Source organism: Henckelia pumila, chromosome 4 (assembly GCF_033568475.1).
Source record: "Henckelia pumila isolate YLH828 chromosome 4, ASM3356847v2, whole genome shotgun sequence".
Taxonomy (NCBI): Eukaryota; Viridiplantae; Streptophyta; class Magnoliopsida; order Lamiales; family Gesneriaceae; genus Henckelia; species Henckelia pumila.
This window is the reverse complement of record NC_133123.1, coordinates 147,020,809-147,041,564: the sequence shown is the minus strand read 5'-3', so window position 1 is coordinate 147,041,564 and position 20,756 is coordinate 147,020,809. Positions and strand designations below refer to the sequence as shown.

The window sequence follows — 20,756 nt, the reverse complement described above, 5'->3', positions numbered from 1 at the left end:
ATTAAATGAATTCGATATCAGAGAAGGGAGCAAAATGGGGTTTTTTCCGAAACCTGCCATGCCCACAACTCCATTGCAAAGACCTTCAAGAGTCGAGGACCCAACCCCGCAAGTTAGCTTAAATTGAGCACTCAATCTTTTCATTCACTCTTTGGTTAAATATTTTACATTGGTTTCTCTTTGGTTTGTCCATGTTTTTTGCTTGCAGGTTTTTCTTCTATTTACTGCTAGTTTTTGTTCTATTTTTGAGGTGTTTTGTTTGGTTTAGATTAAATTTTTAGATGTCATTGGTTCCCTTTGCCGCTGCTTTTTGTTTGATTTTCGCATAATTTTACTCAATTTTAATTTTGATTCTTGTTTGTCAACTTTTTTATTGATAATGTTCTTGGTTTCTTTCCAGGAGTCGGAGAATAAAGTATGATACATTGGCAGGAGCCCCATTTTGGAAGCATGGGCGTGCATCTATTATTTGAAGAATGAAATTAGTTTTGTATATTTGATTATAAATTTATATTAATGACTCACATATGTAGTACTAGTAGTAGTTTATTTTGTTTGTCAGTTTGCATTGATGTACTGATACAATTTTTTGGTATTTTAACTGTGTTGGTCTTGTTTGGTTCAGTCACATGTAGTACTAATATTATTCATGAAGTAGCATTATTTTGATAATGATATTAGTACCAGGTGCACGTAATTGTAGTACTAGTATTATTTATCATAACTTCATATTGTTTGGTTTAGCCACATATACTACCAATATTGTTATGAACGTAGTTGTTTTGATAATAATATGAGTATTTGGTGAATGCAAAATTAGTATTAATTAAGCTAAAAACTTGAATAATCACAAAAAATCAGAGTAGTTAATACAACTAATATCATACAAAGCAGAGGATGTATGTTACATTGGCAGGAACCCCATTTCAGAAGCGTAGATGTACATCTATTATTTGAATAATGAAATTAGTTTTGTATTTGATGATCAAATTATTTTGGTGACTCAAATATGTAGTACTACTAATAGTAGTACACATATGTATACGTTATCATATTTTAAATATTAATATTGCTGGTAAAATTAATTGAACCACAAATTTTAACATTAGTACTACGTAACAATGCAGTTGCTACTGAATATATGTAACGTATCAAGACATAACAATGGAACTGGTACTGAACATGCATGAAAGAACCAATACATAATATTACATGTAGATTTAATTGTACCACAACTTTCCACATTAGTACTACGTAACAATGAAACTGGTACTGAACATACATGAAAGAACGAAGACCATGATGTTACAAATATATGTATATGATACCTTATTTTTACAATATTTGTACTGAACATAGTTTAATTTTACCACATTTTGCCACATTAATACTACGTAGCAATGCAATGGTATTGAATACGTGAAAGAATCAAGACCATGATTATACACATATATGTATACGATAAAATATTTTAACTATATTAGTACCACATGTAATCTAAAATGTACAAATATTTTGCCACATTAGTACTACGTAACAATGCAATTTGTATTGAAAATACGTGAATGAACCAATATCATGATGTAACACATATATGTATATGATACAACATCTTAACTATATCAGTACTACAAGTAGTCTTAATTGTACCACATGTTTCCACAATAGTACTACGTAACAATGTAACTGGTACTGAATATATGTGAAAGAACCAAGATCACGATGTTACATATATATCTTGTAAGTATAAACATATCTTTGAGATACTTATGTGTAATTAAATTAATTAACATAAAGGTTACATGTATATTGGATTCATAAACATGCGTGTCAGTGAATTATATGTCATTAATGACGATAAATGTTACGTATATCTTGGATGTAAAAACATATGTTTGAGTGAATTATATGTCATTAATGGTCATATATATTACATATATCTTGGTTGTATAAATATAGGTTTGAGTGACTTATATGTCCTTAATGATCATATATGTTACATATATCTTTGATATATAAACATATGTTTTAGTGAATTATATGTTATTAATGACCATGAATATTACATATATTTTGGTTGTATAAATATATGTTTGAGTGACTTATATGTCATTAATCGCCATATATGTTACATATATCTTGATTGTCTAAACATAGGTTTGAGTGACTTATATGTCATTAATGATCATATATGTTACATATATCTTGGATATATAAACATATGCTTTAGTGACTTATATGTTATCAATGACCATAGATATTACATATATTTTGGTTGCATAAACATATGTTTGAGTGAATTATATCTCATTAATGGGGTACCAAACGTCTTACGAAGTAGTACTTATGTCTTGATATGTGGTACATAATAGCTTAGTTGTGGTATCAATAATACCCAATGTGAGGTACCATGCACATATGTATGATTTAGTGATCTTCGTACATGTAATGCATTAGCAGTACAAAAAATCTTATTATGTAGTACTTATGTCTTTATTTGTGGTACATTTTAGCTTAATTGTGGTATTAATATTACCTAATGTGTGGTACCATAAACACATGTATGGGTTAGTGTTTTTTTTTCTTGGATGATATTAGCAGTACGAATGATCTTACTATGTAGTACTTATATCTTAATTTGTAGTACATTACAGTTTAGTTATGGTATCAATAATCCCTAATGTGTGGTATCATGAAGACATATATGATTTACTGGTCTTCGTTCTTGTAACATGTCAACAGTACAAATGGTCTTGTTATGTAGTACTTATGTTTTCATTTGTGGTATACTCAAGCTAAATTATGGTATCAATAATAAGCAATGTGTGGTACTATGAAAATATGTATGAGTTAGTGATCTTTGTTCTATTGTGATACTAATAGTACAAAATGTCTTACAAAGAAGTACTTATGTCTTGATATGTGGTACAGAATATCTTAGTTTGGGGTATCAATAATACTCATTGTGAGGTATCATGAACATATATATGCTTTAGTGGTCTTCATTCTTGTAAGGTATTAACAGTACAAAAGATTTTATTAGATAGTACTTATGTCTTTAATAGTGGTACATTTTAGCTTAATTGTGGTATTAATAATACCAATGTGTAGTACCATAAACACATGTATGGGTTAGTGATATTTGTTCTTGGATGATATTAGCAGTACAAATGGTCTCACTATGTAGTACTTATGTCTTGATTTGTGGTATACAATAGCTTAATTGTGGTATCAATAATATCCAAACATAGTACCATGGACACATATATGAGTTGTATTCATGCACTCGATAATAATACCAAGTATTAGTAATACTAGTACTACAGTTACGTACACCTGTTATTAATATCATGATCAAAATAATGCTACTTCTAAAATATATTAGTACTACATAGGATTGAACCAAAAAACACCAACAATGTCAAGATAAAACCAAATAACACCAACACCAATAAATTAAATCAGTACTTATGTCTTTAATAGTGGTACATTTTAGCTTAATTGTGGTATCAATAATACAAATGTTTGGTACCATAAACACATATATGGCTTAGTGATCTTTGTTCTTGGATGATATTATCAGTACAAATGGTCTTACTATGTAGTACTTATGTCTTGATTTGTGGTATACAATAGCTTAATTGTGATATCAATAATATCCAAACACGATACAATGGACACATGTATGAGTTGTATTCGTGCACTCGATACAAATACCGGGTATCAATAATACTAGTACTACAGTTACGTGCACCTGGTACTAATATCATGATCAAAATAATGCTACTTCTAGAATATATTAGTACTACATGGGGTAGAACCAAAAAACACCAACGTCAAGATAAAACCAAATAACACCAACACCAAAAAATTAAATCAGTATATCAATGCAATTTGCAAAACAAAACAAACTACTACTAGTACTACATATTTGAGTCACCAAGATAATTTGATCATCAAATACAAGACTAATTTCATTATCCAAATACTAGATGTACATCCACGCTTCTGAAATGGGGTTCCTGTCAATGTATCATACATCCTTTGAATCCTGCCAAGAAATGAACATTATAAATAAAAAGTTGCAAACAAGAATAAAAATTAAAACATTAAATGCATGTGTTACATATTATCAGAAATCATAATCTTAAACCCCTTCTTTGAATGTGCATATGTTATGTTCCTTCGTATGGCACCAAAATTTAAGAAATATAATCCGAACCAACATTTAAAAACAATCAACACTAATCAAGAAGCAAATCAAACCTCAAACTTCGAGAGAATCCATTCGGCAATGAAATCAATAAGAAATTGAGATCAACAAAAAGAATGAAGCAAAAAATAATATGAAATCAACTATGTCAAACTTAAAACCAACGAAAAATGTGAAAATTCAGTAACAAAATACTAGCGGAAAATTGAGTAGAATTATAATATATACAATAACATAAATCACGTTTACACACATCATGGTATAAAACAATCTCACATATAAATAAACAAGAAAAAAAATACAAACCAAAAACCCCCGGACACGCCCTATTATACTTGTAGATATATATACTGGTATAGACAAAAATCAGACATCAACTCGAGCTATTACTACCTCTAGAAGTACCATCTTTGGGCTCCTGATGACTTTAGTTACCTGCCATAGCTACACACAAAAACAACAGTAACCCCATAGGGTGTGTGTTCAAACACACCGGATTGTCATTGCAACAAAGTCAAAATGTTTAGAATTAACTAAGAAGTATCATTATTGTAATCAAGACTTTCAAAACTAATTGAAGACAAGGATTACATGTTTCATCAAAACTCATCAATGTTCAATCACATGGATTTCTCGGGATCACATCATCCTTTAGTCATTGATTTTCAAATAATAAGCACACACAGTTAAAATAAGAAATTTGTAGTCTATTTTTTTTTTTACTAAATCAATTTAACTTTTTGAAAATAATCGCGTAAGAAACTATTTTAAATATTCTTGAACCCAAAGAAGAAATTTAATGGAGTACCATGACCAATATTTTTCGATGTCGTAGCTAAGAATTTCAATAACTCCTATCAACAAATCTAGCAGCAGATGAGGAATCAAAAAAAATTCACAGCTTAATTGAATGCAATAAACCTTACAGGCCTTCTACGTTTTTTTTTTGTCTATCCTATTTTACCTTCATTTTCCTCTGTTTTACTATGTTTTCTTTTCCTACGTGTTTGAAGGCAATATACGTACACAAGCTAAAATATCCTCTGCATTCAAGGCATCTACATATACATTTGTTTTGTTTGACCATCTCTTATTTAATTACCAGTTACCACTACAAGGGAAAAGAAGCCAGATATCGTGTCTTCTATATATTTCTTATTATAAAAGTGTGTGTTTTCTTCCATTAAATGTGATTTTGAACACTATTATGATGGTCACATTCTAAATTTCTCATTTTGAACTTAATACTAATTACATCACATTTTTTTGAATATACGTATAATGGTTTAAGGCATATGGATTGAGTAGAATGAGAGTTCAATTTTGATTCTTTCGACCAACGTAGTTAATAATTTATCGAAAAGAATATAAAAATTGTTGTATGATTATTAAAAATTTAAACATGATTTTTAATAACACTTTTCGAGGAAAAATATTAATTGAAAGTATTGTAGCAACCACAACACCTGCAAGCATATATGGAACATCAAATAAACTCTTTGTTTGTCTTCCTCTTCACCGATAAAAACGTTAAAATAAACAAATGCCACAAAACTTGTATATGTCATTTGCCAAAGAAAAAAAAGAGCTTACTCTTTCGGACACATTGATTGTTCATCGCTTGATTTCCTCAATTTATAGATCTTACTCTGGATTTTGTAGATGGGTGGTTTTTTCCGTCGAGCGAAAACGAGTGGTGAAGAAGAAGATAAAGGAGGAGAATAAGGGGCAGAGTTGAGGAGGTGACTCGTTGGTTTTTAATTTTTTTGATTGGGATTTTTGGTTAGTGCCGAGAGAAATGGTGAAGAAGAGAGAGGGGAAAAAGAAGAATAAAAGGAAAGGTTGAAGAGTTCTCTCACAGGAAATAAAGTTTTAAGGGAATAAAATAATATTTAAATAAAAAATAATATAAAATGTGAAATAGGGAGTTTTGAGAAAGATTTTGGGGGAATCAGGGAGTGCAGAATACAATTTTATGACAAAGGGACTGATCATAAAGTTGGTGTATTGATTAGGGATTTATCTCCAAATTTCCTTTTTTTAATCCGAATATTAACATGACATCGAAAACAAAATGTAATGACTAACATAATATCAAATTTGACTAATTTTTACGAACTGTGAAATAAACATACAAATTAATTACATAACACAAGATCATGATATCACTTATTAATTACAATAGTTTCATTCTAGTAGTAGAACTTCTAAGTGGTGGGGCTAAGATTAATAGAGTCCCTGAGTTGTTGGGAAAATTTTGCTATCTGTTATAATCATTATTAATTCCTATGGCAATAATTGGAAACATGGTGACCCCATATTGGAGGTGAGAAGAAGTAAGACATGGCAAACCCCTATACGTATCATATATTTAAATATTCATAATTTTTTAAACATGTCCATAAATTAAAAAATTATGAATATTTAAATATATGATACGTATTGGGGTTTGCCTTTTTAAACATGTTCATAAATTAAAATCCACCATAGTTATTATCGGAAATTATATAACCTAATATGAGATGGATTCGAAATCTACTTGAATTTGTCGATCCGAACAAGTCGAAGAAATTGGAATTCATCATCCTATCAAATCCGCATGTCCAAACACAAAACAAACCTCATATATTTATTTTCATTTACAATAAAATCCCAAATCCTTTTGATTTCTCTTTATTTCATTTCTTCCAAAAATTTGTAAAATTAAATTATTAGATTCTAATTTATATGACATAAATTCCAACATTTAATATTGCAAATGCTTAAATCAGAGAACTAACTAAGTCAAGAAATTTGATTTAATATATTAAATAACCAAGAAAAATTATAATTATCTTATGATCCATAAATGAAAAATTCCAAAATAATTCAATTTCCACTTTCATATACCAAATTAAGATAGTGTTTGCAACCTCTAAAAATAAGTGATTATGAATATTCTTTTCACATTTGTGAAAATAATCTCTATAATCACTTATTTTTAGAACCAATTTTTTATTTGTCGAATCACTCCTCCAAATTCGCGCTTCGTCATACAATAACGCAAGGGCAAGAAAGTCAATTCACCTTCGTCCATTCCCGCTCATAACAGAATAACGACTTGGCTTCACACAGTCTCATCAAACTCATTCCGCGACTCAAATCTTTCTACACAGAGAAACCCAATCGATCGCAAACTCCATTGAAGAAATCGAGAAGTGGAATTTTTCAATCTGAAGTTCTTAGCATGGATTTCACAAGAACACTGAGTTTTCTCGTGTTTCTGCTGTGTGTTTTGATCTCTCTCAAGAACCAAAATGCGGAAACCAATAGAAAGGGTTCGTTTCAGAATGCAGATTACTCTCAAGAAGATCCTCCTTCGATTCTCGGGGATATTTCGATCGGCAGAAAGCTCCAAGAAAATGATATGGGTCACCCTCCTCATGAATGGCTCAGGTATGATTACTATAATGAATCTTGCCCGTTCGCTGAGCAGATCATCCGGTCGATTGTTCGAGAGATGTATTCGCTGCGGCCCGATGTCGCCCCGGCTTTGCTGAGACTCGCCTTTCATGATTGCTTTGTGGAGGTGGTGAAGTTTTCCTCTGTTTTTACTCATTGGGTTTCATTTGGAAATGAAGATTTTGCTGTTTCTTTTTTGCCCGAATTTGGTCTTTTTTGGGAACAGAGTTGAAGTTTCAGTTTTCTCCATGATTCCCATCGTTCTTGTTCTTGAGTCACGTTGATTTGTTTGCATTTAATAATAATTATATGTTATGTTATTACTTATTCGGAGCAATTTTTGTAAAGGGGTGCGATGCCTCAGTTTTACTGGATGCTACTGAAGTAATGGAGAGTGAAAAAGATTCTCCACCGAATGAATCTTTGAAGGGCTATGATGTTATCGACATTATCAAGTCGGAGCTCGAAGAATCGTGCCCCGGAGTCGTTTCTTGCGCGGATATTGTTGTCTTGGCAGCTAGAGAAAGTGTTCTTCTTGTAAGACTTCCCCTGTGATTTCAATACATGTGACAGTGAGTGTTTGTAGATCATTTTTTTGCTGTCTTACATTTTGAAATTTCAGGCTGGCGGCCCTTTCTACCCTCTGTACACTGGTAGAAAAGACAGCACGGTGTCGTTTTTCGAAGAAGCGACATATGAGCTTCCTAGTCCACACGATGATCTCTCCAAAACCATTGAATCTTTTGCAACTAGAGGATTTGATGAAAGAGAAACTGTCAGTCTATTGGGTATTAAATTCGAGTCCTTTCCTTAAAAATCCACAGGTTGTTTCTTGTTATATGACTCTTGTTTCATCGTACAATGTAGGCGCCCACAGCACCGGAACAATTCACTGCAAGTTCTTCTTCAACCGGCTCTACAACTTTAGTGGAACAGATGGACCCGACCCATCTCTAGATACCGAGTTTCTGGAGCAGCTACGGTCCACTTGCAATCGAAGTCACGTCCTGCCATCGCCATCCCCTTCACCGTCGTCTTCGCCTTCTCCTTTGTCAGCATTGAATATTTTATCAAACAGAACCTTATTTCAAGATCCGGGGATGAAGATGGATTACGAGGGACCTAGAAAAAGTTTCGGTGTATTATACTACCGGAGTCTTCTGCAAGGCAAAGGATTGCTCTTTGTGGATCAGCAGATGACATCTGGGGAAGAAACTGAGACTTGGGTTCGAGCATATGCATCGGATGTTACACTTTTTCGGAGGGATTTCGGCCTCACAATGATCAAGCTTTCTGATCTTGGGGTTCGGACCTCACCGATGGGTCAGGTTCGGCTTAATTGCCGAAGAGTGAACTAAAATTTTGTGTACATGAATTCTGAAGTTGGTCTTCAATGTGATATTTCATCATTCATTTTACTGAACTTTCCTTTCCATTCTGTGTCTTAGCCTTTGGTTTTCAGCTTTTCACTGGCCTTCCTTTTTATCGATGTACTAAGAATTTCTACTAAGAAACAATGAACTCAGAAAATTTTAAAAGAAAAGATCAATGGTGGACTCATTACAGAACTTCATTTAAGATACAATTGTTTGACTAATAAAACAGTAACAATATGGAAATAAGAACAAAGACATTCAAATGAACATATTTTTTTTTCTACAGCTTTAGAGGGCCTAGACTCCTCATTGAACCGTGTGCACTGGCTAATCCTCCGAGTTTCCTCATTGAACCATGAACGCTGGCTGATCCAAGCTCCCTCATCGAGCCATTGACACTTCTTGACAGATGGGGGACGATGAATTCCGAATACATATCCATGAAAAACCTGTCAACAATTTCAAGATAAGCCGGACACGTAATAAGAGAGTAGTAGCGAAAAACTTCTTCCAAATCCGACGCATGATCCTCATCATCATTCCCATCCATCAATTCCAAATCGTTCAGTTTTCGAGCTAACGCGTGCACTGCCAAGAAACCAGGCTCTTCCTGTTTCACTACAGAGTATGTGACAGTCTTCTTCTCTTCTTTTGAGCCCTTGAGTCCCTTCTGATCTGCTGCGTTTACGGAGTTTTGTTTGCAGCTACGTAGTTCATCGCCTTTCGTCGGCTCACTAGGAGGGATGGGATTCGGGACAGGAGTTTCAGGTTGATTTTGGTGCCTCTGTAATAGAACAGATTTGAGACTTTGGAGTGTTTTTTGGAAGATTTTGTTGGTCATGTAAAGAGTTTGTTTGATATATTTACTTTTTCTTCTCATGAGTGCTCCCTAGCTATCTTGTGGTGACCAGAAAGCTCCAAATTTAGTTGGGATCATTTTATGGTTTAGGGGGATGCAAGTGTTGTTATATGTCATTAAAGAAACTGGATTGAGACAAAGGGCAATGAGGAAAGGACAAATTTTCATCAGATTTCGATTCACTAGTTTGCTGTCTTTTGGACTTATTGTGGGATTGGATTTTGATTCCCATGATAAAACAATACAATTTTTTTTTTTAGCAAACAACATAACAAAAGTTATATAGAATATAGATCACATTTTATTAGCAACTTGATAAAACCTAACTATATTCTATCTTTTCTTTACTAAAGTGTGAAAAAAGCACTAGTTTTGAGGTCAAACACAGCCTTAAAAGAATGAATTAAACTTGGGGATTGATTTTTTAGTTACACAAACGATGAACTGTATCAAATCATTAAGATACACCATAATCCAGGTTTTTTTTTTAAAAAAAAAATTAAGAGTGTTATTTGGATTTTGTGGTACAAAGAAAGGGAATTTTGTGACATTATGGCAGCATTAATATGGGAAGTGATTGGGCCCCCACCTCAGAGCATGTTAGTTGAAAAGTGGGATAAAGGCAGGACCAAATTAATTGAAACCAAGAGATAAGGTCATAATTTCTCTATTTGTGTAGTCACTTTCTTACAGTTTAAGGGCTTAAAACACTCCTAATATATACACACATATTTTGGTGCGTTGGAATTTTCTAAAATTCCATGAATATCCCTTATATCATTAATGTTTTTAAAGCCAAAATATATTACAAATTTTAATTACACATTTCATTCTCATTTTCAATTTTTCATTCCAAATTAAATTATCAGGACCCCACCCTTATCAACTTCTTGTACACATAAAAATAACAACCATCTCAATTATATACTACTTAATTTATACATATGCAAAGTATGTGGTTTGTACTAATATGTATATGTATTTTTTTAAAAAAAAATTATATTAGCATTCAATAAATTTATTATAATTGAATCTCGGTTACGAGTCCTAATCCCAAATTTAAAATATTAATATCAGATAAACTATAAATAATCACCTATCAATGTTAAACTAAACTCAAATCCATTGTATTGTAGTATGATAATTTTGGAGTCGTCTGGTTACTCTAGTGGACTATGATAGCTTCCGGCGGCCCCAAACTCTAAGATCCATTCTCAATTATGGGCTTTTATATCACCTAGCAGATTTTAGTATAATACTTTTGGAGTCATGTAGTTACTCTAATGGATTATGGTAGATTCCGTGGGGCCCAAACTATAAGATCCATTCTTAATTATGGTCTTTTATATCAGCTAACAGATTTCCATAGGCCCATGTATCCCAATTCTCTTCAAAGCCCAACCCTAACATTTCTCCCCTTTTTCACAGTTTGGCCTTTACTATAAGACTCTCTCCATCGCCGCAGTGCATCTTCGATCTGCGAGCTCACGAGAAAATTAGGGTTTCTGAGCTTTCAAAGATATGGTATATTAGTGACTGAATCCTCAATAATTCTTTGTTTTTTTAAGTTCATTACATTTCGATCGCTTGTTCAAGTATAGTTCTTGTGAAATTTGCAGTGTGTGTAATGTGAGTGTATTTTTCTAGGGTAAAGGGACGGGAAGCTTTGGGAAGAGGAGAAACAAGACTCACACACTGTGCGTGAGGTGTGGCCGTCGCAGCTTCCACCTCCAGAAGAGCCGATGCTCCGCCTGTGCCTATCCTGCCGCTCGCAAGAGGACATGTAATTTTTTTTCCCTGTCAACGTATTTATTTTCGCTACGTTTGGATTGAAAATGAAAAGGCGGAGCAATGTTTGCACAACTTTATTTCAGTTTCCTGTTGTGCGAAGTAGGCAATTTGGGATCATATTGATTTTTAACTGATGTAAAGATAGATTTTTTGATTGGTTAGTAGTTGATGAGATTTTAGGTTTTATTCCTGTAAGATTAAAAAGATGGTTCCTTTGCAAAAAAAATATTGCTCGAGCATGAATCATTTAGTTCTAGATTGTTGATTTTGATGGCTGATAACTTATTGTGTGAGCGATCATCGTATTCAGATGGAAAATGCTGTCATAGCAATAAATCTGTGGTGCAAACAGCTTACTTCTTTTCGTTGTAGTTGGCTCCTATTACTACTAGTTGATTGAGCTGGTTATTTGAGAGAATTTTACATCTTGAGTTTAGAAATGCTTATTTTTAAATAATTTACCATTTTGTCTACTTTTTTGGTTGTTTGTAAGTCCTTTGGTGGTTGATCTAGAAAAAATATTATATTACATATGAAAAATGCTTTCTTTCCCTCAGATCTATTGTCCACACTTGTTTCTGTATTTTCAACTGAAATGTTAGTCTGATCATGATTGATTGGGATGAATATTTGAGTGTATGTCGCATTTCAGACAACTGGAGCGTGAAGGCAATCCGTAGAAAGACTACAGGAACTGGGCGAATGAGGTATCTCCGCCATGTTCCCCGCAGATTCAAGACCAACTTTAGAGAAGGTGGGACTGCTTTTTCATATTATTGTGAACTGTTTGAATTTTGTGCGATTATTTATTTCCTTCAAATTTGCACTAATGGATTTAGGTACTGAAGCTGCACCAAGGAAGAAGGCAGCAGAAGCTTCTGCTTGATAGCTTAATTAAGTTTGGTTCTCGTAATTGTACTCTTCTCGTGTTTTTGAAGCAAATTTTGAGAATTTCCATTTAATTGATCTTTGCCTTGTTTGATTGGATAAAAATTTTGTCGCTTTACTTGGATAAACTATTATCTCGACTCTCTCTAGGCAGATGTTGCCACCGACATTTGAATTTTATGTGAACCATCATAAAGCTTATTTGAATTCTTGGATAATTTAAATTTCTTCCCGAATTATACCTATCAGATTCCTCGTTTAAAACATGAGTACTATGTGTGCGGCTGAACGTCGGAGCGACGTTTTGCATAATATTCTCAAACAATGATCTCGTAGGGGACATTGTTCTTTCAGATGTAAAACCAATCTAAAAACCATTTCTGACATTAATGTAACTGTATTAAAATGAACAAAACGGCAAAATCAAAATTCGATTCTGAATTTCCTAATTCAATTCGAGTTTTCCAAATTTATCTCTCTTCTCCTCCAACTGTCTAAATACATTGCCGAGCTCTGGAAATGCTGACAAAAGAAGCAGCTGCAGAAGATCGAGTGCTAGTTGCTTCATGCAAACAGATGACTGTACATTCAAAACAATAATCATTTGTAAATTTCAATTCCAAGATAACTGGAAGTTCAAAAGTTCGATCCTAAGGAACCCCACAAGTGCTCCAAGCATTCCTCACCCCCACTAAAATCTAATTTCAAGTCTCCCCTGAGTGATTTTCTAGGGATTGACATTTGCCATGTGGCATATCCTATGACATTAAACATGCGATGAACAATACAGTCAAATGCATGGGAGTGTAGTTGAAAATTTTCTTTGAATAGAATCCTACGTTAGCAAAATCTAGATAGCCTATATGGCGTGTAAAGACTAAAGATGACAGAGATTGAATAGGTGCAAAAGATGGATCCAATATGTCGAGCACTTGGAAAAAAAATCAACCAGTTTCTAGTTTCTCACCTGGATGAAATAGTAGAGATCCTTTGCGCACAGATCATATTCCTTGCGTCCAACAAGGCCTACAACAGCAGCTGGTGCTTTATCTGCAGGGGTTTCGTTCAAGTCAATCATTCAACCTATAATCACGGCATTTGAGATAATGAACTTAATAGACAAAAAAATTGAGTATTACCGATCATTGCTTCATATACTAATTTTGCTCGCCGTTCAGCTTCTTTCTGTTGTGTTTCCTCTAAATCATGAGTATCCTCTATTTTCTGAGAGGAATGTGGACTGGAAGGTTGGTGCCCATGAGAATTGTGGGATGGACTATCAGGTGATGGCTTCTGTCGGGCTGGATGCTTTGTGATGAACAATCCGTCAGGCCATAGGATCTAGCACATGTATAGAAAGGTGTAATTGGTAATCGGAGATTTTTTTGAGAACATAAGCATAACAGTCAACTGGTATTGGACCATAGAAACTAACACATGCATACAATGGTATTATTGGTATCCAGAGATATGCAATGAGATTGGCCATAGAATCCAACACATGTATACATTAATGGTATTATTGGCATCCAGAGATTTGATATGGGATAACAAGCATAACAACCAACAGACGCATACGTGTTTGGTATAAATTAAATAGGAATCCTAAGTTGATATTGCACAGATGTAGCAGTTTTATTCCACCACGATGTCTAAGAAGAGTGTTATTTGAGAAAACATTGAACAAAAAAGAATTGTCTCCCAATATTGGAACAACTAAGATATACCTGCTCCAGCCGCTTGATCCCAGAGGCAACAACTGATCCCTGTCGCAGAAGCTGGATTTTCTCAATCAGCCAATCATCAAAGGCATCACCCATTCCCAATTGTAACACTTGCTTAGCAGCCCAAAAAGCTTTTCTCCTGTAAACAGCTCCCATTATGTACAAGAATGAAAATCAAGAGGTAGTTAGTATCAATTCTTTAAGGAACGAATCCTATCTCAACGTATGTAAGATGGTGAATAGTAAATGGGCTAATTACACATGGCCCCATGTGATAACTCCAATTTGCACGTGACCCTAGATACAACTTTACACATAAGGGTTCTAAGCTTGAGTTTTTTTAAAAAAAGGACTTAATAGCCCATACAGAGGTCGAATGCAGTTATAACAATACTAAATACCTGATCCAGCCACCATCATTAAGCTGCAAAACGACATCAACCAAATCCAAAATGGGAACACTTAGATTTGGTGGTATCCACTGCATGTAGGAAGAAAATCATTATCAACGAGCAACATCATCAGAGTCACAACAAATTAAAATTTTAAGTGAAATAATTGTTGAGAATTCAGATTCTGTCGAGCATTGTGCATAGCCAACAGTATAGCCAAGTGAAAAGAACTCATAATAACCTCATTAGGAAGGACTGGCTTGGAAGTCTCAATGGAATGTGAAGCTTGCTGGTCTCTGTTTATGATTCTCCCCAAATTTCTGGTTGAACTTATTTTATTTTGATCTACAGTTTCTGAGTTGTTACTTGGTTCAGGCTTTTTCGAAGAAGAAAGAGCCTGACCTTTTATTTTCAACTGTGATCCGTTGCTGAAATTCTCTTTTTCAGATGAAAACACATCATGTAATGGCCCTGCAGTGTTGCAGTTCTCCTTCCTCTTTTCACTTGATGTGGCATTACGGTCAACTGAAATGCAAAACCAGATTTAAAATGTCAAACGGGAACCTATAGAGGAATCTATAGAGCAAGCTTTGGTGACTTTTCACCTGAAATAGTCTCGAGAATGGATAATGAATTTGAAAATATATACATCTGCAGTATTCAGAAAATAATCAGGTCAAGCAACGGAATCCCATATAAAGCTCTGAAATTAAGCTTTTGAAAGTGAAATATGCCAAACCTGAGAATCAACACTTAAAAAATCCCAAACTTCAATAGAGCAAGAAACAGTAGGAAGCTGCAAAAGCTTCTGCAGAAAAGTGGAAAGAAATTATAGGCAATTGACAATATTCTGTTTTCCTTATGCATGAACACAAATTGGATGTATCAATGTCATAGTGTCCAGGGACCAAATGAACAAGAAATATTGGATTGCTATGACTTTCTTCACAGGCGATCTTAAGATCACAAGCCCTATGATCATCGTGTCTCTAGACCATGTAAGAAAATTACAGACATATATTCATCTATTTTGTCATCACAATGCACAAAACAGATAAATGAATTCACCAAAGGTAGACTATGTTCTATCAGGTGACCAAAACAAAGAAGCTAATTAAACAAAGGTGGTTTTCGTTCTATCAGGTAAGCAATATGGTAGGAATATAATTTTACTGTTATGCCTGCCCAAAGAAAACTGCGGATACATCTATGGATAAGAAAAACTCAATAATCATTAATCATCATTCATTCACATGTTAAACCTGTACAAAAGGAGTTTGGGTAAGCTTGATATAACATGTTTCACAACTTAGCGTGTGTAGACTCGATAAAAATCCATAGAGAAGATTGTGATCTCTGGAAATAACGTGTCGCAAATTTATAAGCTAGTCCAGAAAGAATAAGAAACCGCCAAATATGTTAGGAAATGTTAAACACCTTAATCCAACAAAATTAAACGTAGAACTTGAAAAATATTAATTTTCAGTATGTGTCTGCTCAAAATGATTAAAAACTTATTATCAGAGAATAGCTACCATTGTACAAGCTTTAAAATGTATCAAAAGTGTTCACTCTTCTGATAAGCTCCAAAAACAAAAATAGCAAAAGCCCTTGCATCTTAAACCTCAAATTTCTCTCAAAGAATATCAACTCTCCTCCTTAAATCAATCTATCAACTTCTGAATCCCCTATTTCACGGTAAGTGTCAAGCATACTGACAAGCTAAAACAAACAAAAAGATGTAAAATGGCGAACTTGGACAGAGAAATAGGACATGAATGTAAAGTGTACCAATGACGACCTTCAAGTAATGGTCAAGTAATTTACATCGATCTTGAATGATGAGTAAATCCAAACCAGTCGAGAGAAAATGCTTTGGTGGCAAGTGGAGATTATATTCCGGAAAATCTTTAAGGCGCCCATGCAACTCCTCAAAATGTCGAAATCTGTGATCATAAAGTTAGATATGGCAAGCATACGGAAAGTGTACCTTGCTTTGTACACAGGGCTTTGACTCTGTTCGGGACTCAACAACTCTTTTGTTTTTTTGGTTTCTCAATTCCTAGATTGACATTTGAAGTGTCCCTCAAAGATTTTAAGACCTCGATTTGTTGAAAGGGAAAGAAAAAGTACACAGGGAAAATACCTTTTTTCTGTTCTCGTCTATAAAATGGTGCTTGTTAAAATAAGGATGTTGAATCCCGAAACAAGGTATGATTATCAAAAAATACAGGATGCATATAGAGATCTTAAAATGAACAATGGATAAATTGGAAAGTTTGCAGAACTGGTTCACACCTTCTTTTGATGGACCAATTGTTACTATTAACATCTGTAACTGATATGGAATAAACAGCAAATGTTTTAGACCCACTTTTAACAATATTGGCACAGATTACCTGCATAAAGAAATAAATTCCCAACGTTCACATCTACAATCATAAAACACATTCAAATTGGCATAGTGAAACTACCATAAGGCATAAAGTTTATGGTGTGAATGGAGTACCTCACATCTTAACCTGAAAAATGAATTGGCAATGATTGAATTTTTTGCCGATTTAGCTGCTAAACTATGACTTTCAGGTAACGAAGCCCAAGACATAGATGATGAAGTTGTTGCTCCACTAAAAATTCTATCTGTCTGTTCTGCCTCAGAGTCCTCACTCAAGTCTCCAGGTTTCACATTTGCACAGGACAAATTCTCTTTACCCTGCATCTCTCTCAACAAAGAACTTCTTCTTTCAACCTCTTGCCAGCCAATCTCATCATGAATACTTGATCTTGATCTTTTATTTGCAGACTTAGATATGTGCAATTTCTTAGAATGGGGGCGAGCTTTGTGTGCCTTTCTATTCTTGGGCCCCTCAAAAGTTTCAAGAGGGTGATGAATGTTACTGAAGCTTTTTTTATTTTTACTATCCCAGACTTTAACGCCAGGAGAATCAAAACCTGTAATATTGTTGGTGTCTTCATCCTCAGTATAGCTGCTGCTCCATGATTCGACCTCATCAGAAGGCACACTTCCGTGTTCATTTTCCTCTTCATATAGTGAAGTAGTGGATACCCCAGGGCGTGTATTATATCCAGAGTTAGAAACATTTTTCTCCAAATAACTACCCATGGTGTCCCACTCTGTTTTCTTTTGTTCAGAAAGCCCTTGTGACTGCTCTACAGAATTAGATACACCCGCCAAAGAGTTCCTTTGCACCTGAGCCGCCGGCTGGTTTATGTCTTCCTTTTTGTAGCCTTTTCCTTTGGTCCACAAATTGTCTAAATGTTCTGGAGTCAGAGCCTCATTCTTCCTTCGTGAAAACACATCAAGCATATCACCCCATTCTCCTCCAGAGCGGTGACGCTGAATTCCTTTTCCCTCATCATTCTGAATTTCTGGCATAGGATCCCACGAATGGGTAGATTGTGCATCCATGGAAAGCAGAGGATCATTAGAAAGAAGTGCACCTTTCACATTGTTAGATGAAGGATACTCGGGATCTTTCTTATTCTGGTCCTTCTTCAACGGTACCAGTTCAACACCCTTAACAGAGGGATCTGGAAACCCTGAAAGATGATTAGATGATATCTTTGAAGGTCCATCTTTTCTCGACCGTGAGGCTGCACTTGATTCTTTACCTTCTTTATCACTCTTGCTTGCAGAAATTATTAAAGATTCAATTCTCTCATTAATAAACCTGACACCAAATTGTGATGAGCATAAAGAACTGAAATACTGCGTTTCAAGAAGCAGAATAAATAGTAGAGTTACCTTGGATTAGCGAGATTTAAGACTGGTCGCATGACAGCGCAAGCCAGGAGTTCCCTCACAATATAGCGAAATAGGGAACAACGCAGATCCTCAGGCTTGAATGTAAATAAAATCAGACCATCCATAACATGCTGGAGCACCTGTTAGAACCAAGGATTGACAAAAGGAAAAGATTATCCTTCATATAGACCACATAATGGCTTCTGCCAATAAAAAGCATCTTATAAGATTGTACATCCTAAGCTAGCTGCGAAGAGGATAAACCAAAATAAGAACCTTATGCTCAGCTTCAGCAGAAAATAAAGCAGGGTGCAGTTTATTTTCAGCAGCTAGCACAATTTTCAGTTCGACGTCTCTCTCTGCAATGGTCAAAAATCTGGACTGTTGCTTCTCAATTTTGTTCTTACAAGAACGAAAAAGTTCCAGCCTACTGCAGAAGAGATTGATAATATCCCTGCATCATACCAGTCAAAAAAATCATCCAGTTAAACAGCATTGATAATCAATGTGTACAAAGAAAAAATTGTTCAGAAAAATTTCTGACAATATACCTAGTTAAAAGATCTATGAGGTTAATATTTCTCATGCGACTTGAAATTTCTCCAAATACACCATTCATGATCAGCACTAATTCTTCTGGGCCTTGTCTATCAGGAGTTATGCGGCAGTACCATAGATCTGTCACCCACTCTGAAACAATGTGTCCTGTGAATTGACCAATTGCGTCCTCAACAACAGGTGAATTCACCTTGTGCTTCCAGTTGGCCCTTTCAGTAACTTTGAGATCCTCAAAAGGCTTTCTCCTGATAGCATTGTTTGCAGATGTTGGTTTGGATTTGTAAGTTGCGGCTTTCCTTCGCGTATCAAGATCCAGAGTTAAGTAGCGTAGGCTGATTAGTAAGAATGCGGCCACGGGCAAGTTCACTATCATTGATGGACTTGTTACTGATAGAGAAAGTGAGATGTTAATACTTAAGAGAGAACAGGTAGACATTCAGCCCCTAACAAACTAACATACAAACTCTCATTTCTGAAAGATAAAGCATCCATACGAGAGAAAAAGGCAGCAGTAATTTAAGAATTCCTTATGAGTTATCTACACAAATCAACTTTTCTTCCAGCTTTACATCATTTGAGAAATATTGAAATGTAACAACAAGAAGAAACTGCTAAAAACATTTGTGGCCAGTTTCCAAAAGAAATTCAATACAAAGTATAAATTTAAATTTGAATATCACAAAAACAGTCAGAGTGGAGTCATTTACTAACCCATTTCACAAAATGAAAAGGCACTATTTTTCAAGCTCCCTAATCCATTCGTAATAAATAGTAGAAACTTAAGGATGCAATTACAACTTGTGAACCAAAGCAGCACAAATCTCGCCGGCTATCAGGTAAAATGACCGTCAAAACATCAAACTAATCCTAGATGTCGGCATGTTATTCCCTACATTTCACCCATGCTCTCACGAACGTCCCTAATAATTCAAAGCGAACTTACCTGCTCCAATTTCCGACCACAAAAATTTATTTATTTTAAGTAAAAAAAAAAGGCAAACTTATTCTTCATCGAAATTAGCACAAAACTGCAGGAAACAAACAAGAAGATGCAAACAAATGTACTCACATGACATGAGATAAGATAATCCGACAACGCATATAACGAGCAATACAATCCGCTTCTTAGCTTCATCCACGAGGTCTCGGACACTCACAGCTTGTCTCTCGCTGCTCATTTCCGTACTTGCGAAAATCACTTCACTCGAAAACTCATCCAAAAATCAACTAGAACAAAACAAAAAAGCTCATATTTCAACCCCCAAATCCATCAACAGCATCATCATCGCCGCGATCATTCGAGAAATAAATCGTCAAATCAAAGCGAAACTTCACCTGGTTCACGCATCGCATCCAATCCAATCTAATCCAATCCAATCAATCGTCGAAAACCGTTGGGTATTGCGCGTGTCGGCCTTCTCGGGGAATCATACGTGTCTTCTCTCTAAGAACAGCTCAAAAACAAGTACTTTCCCGTACATTTTGATTGAGGGCATTTCCTTTTTAAAAAAATAAAAATAAAATAATAATAATTATTATTATCTTGTTTTTTTTGACAGGATTATTATTATCTTGTTTAATCGAATTAAAATTAATTTAGTAAAATTAAAATCGAAATATCTAAAATAATACTCTTCAAAATGCATTAAAAAAATTTATATCTCTATTTAAATTTCATTTGTCCATTATACTTGTCTCTATTTTAAATTTTATTTGTTCATTATAATTTTTTATTTTGTGCTTTCATT

At 34.5% G+C, this 20,756-nt stretch overlaps 4 protein-coding genes across 4 annotated transcripts; 2 read left to right on the top strand and 2 right to left on the bottom strand.

The window, feature by feature from the left end:
* Positions 1-7,352: 7,352 nt before the first annotated feature.
* LOC140867536 (putative Peroxidase 48) lies at positions 7,353-9,069 on the top strand. The gene is made up of 4 exons (XM_073272607.1): positions 7,353-7,781; positions 8,003-8,191; positions 8,277-8,442; positions 8,522-9,069. The coding sequence occupies exons 1-4, from the start codon at positions 7,440-7,442 to the stop codon at positions 9,010-9,012; spliced, it is 1,188 nt and encodes a 395-aa protein (XP_073128708.1). The 5' UTR covers positions 7,353-7,439; the 3' UTR covers positions 9,013-9,069.
* A 241-nt stretch (positions 9,070-9,310) lies between these two features.
* On the bottom strand, positions 9,311-9,871 carry LOC140861993 (uncharacterized). The gene has a single exon (XM_073264993.1). The coding sequence runs from the start codon at positions 9,869-9,871 to the stop codon at positions 9,311-9,313; it is 561 nt and encodes a 186-aa protein (XP_073121094.1).
* A 1,396-nt stretch (positions 9,872-11,267) lies between these two features.
* LOC140894529 (large ribosomal subunit protein eL37x-like) lies at positions 11,268-12,775 on the top strand. Its single transcript, XM_073303056.1, has 4 exons — positions 11,268-11,413; positions 11,537-11,672; positions 12,333-12,434; positions 12,520-12,775. Exons 1-4 carry the CDS (start codon positions 11,411-11,413, stop codon positions 12,564-12,566), a joined length of 288 nt encoding a protein of 95 aa, XP_073159157.1. The 5' UTR covers positions 11,268-11,410; the 3' UTR covers positions 12,567-12,775.
* A 126-nt stretch (positions 12,776-12,901) lies between these two features.
* Positions 12,902-20,476, bottom strand: LOC140894528 (uncharacterized). Its single transcript, XM_073303055.1, has 16 exons — positions 20,344-20,476; positions 20,078-20,235; positions 19,002-19,395; positions 18,727-18,904; positions 18,451-18,590; positions 17,194-18,376; positions 16,983-17,083; positions 16,486-16,630; positions 15,424-15,492; positions 15,290-15,335; positions 14,926-15,209; positions 14,694-14,773; positions 14,296-14,431; positions 13,708-13,909; positions 13,536-13,618; positions 12,902-13,148 (listed from the first exon to the last, which is right to left on the bottom strand). The coding sequence occupies exons 2-16, from the start codon at positions 20,184-20,186 to the stop codon at positions 13,014-13,016; spliced, it is 3,285 nt and encodes a 1,094-aa protein (XP_073159156.1). The 5' UTR covers positions 20,187-20,235; positions 20,344-20,476; the 3' UTR covers positions 12,902-13,013.
* Between the last annotated feature and the right edge of the window lie 280 nt (positions 20,477-20,756).

What these genes read in the sequence shown, in the direction of transcription:
- LOC140861993 (XM_073264993.1), bottom strand. Translation starts at nt 9,871, where the DNA reads ATGACCAACAAAATCTTCCAAAAAACACTCCAAAGTCTCAAATCTGTT.
- LOC140894528 (XM_073303055.1), bottom strand. Translation starts at nt 20,186, where the DNA reads ATGAGCAGCGAGAGACAAGCTGTGAGTGTCCGAGACCTCGTGGATGAA. An exon ending in AGCCAGTCCTTCCTAATGAG is followed by an intron (nt 14,774 to 14,925) that starts GTTATTATGAGT and finishes TCCTACATGCAG; the next exon opens with TGGATACCACCAAATCTAAG. An exon ending in AATGATGGTGGCTGGATCAG is followed by an intron (nt 14,432 to 14,693) that starts GTATTTAGTATT and finishes AGCTGTTTACAG; the next exon opens with GAGAAAAGCTTTTTGGGCTG.
- LOC140867536 (XM_073272607.1), top strand. Translation starts at nt 7,440, where the DNA reads ATGGATTTCACAAGAACACTGAGTTTTCTCGTGTTTCTGCTGTGTGTT. An exon ending in TTCATGATTGCTTTGTGGAG is followed by an intron (nt 7,782 to 8,002) that starts GTGGTGAAGTTT and finishes ATTTTTGTAAAG; the next exon opens with GGGTGCGATGCCTCAGTTTT. An exon ending in AGAAACTGTCAGTCTATTGG is followed by an intron (nt 8,443 to 8,521) that starts GTATTAAATTCG and finishes CGTACAATGTAG; the next exon opens with GCGCCCACAGCACCGGAACA.
- LOC140894529 (XM_073303056.1), top strand. An exon ending in TGCCGCTCGCAAGAGGACAT is followed by an intron (nt 11,673 to 12,332) that starts GTAATTTTTTTT and finishes GTCGCATTTCAG; the next exon opens with ACAACTGGAGCGTGAAGGCA. An exon ending in CAAGACCAACTTTAGAGAAG is followed by an intron (nt 12,435 to 12,519) that starts GTGGGACTGCTT and finishes TAATGGATTTAG; the next exon opens with GTACTGAAGCTGCACCAAGG.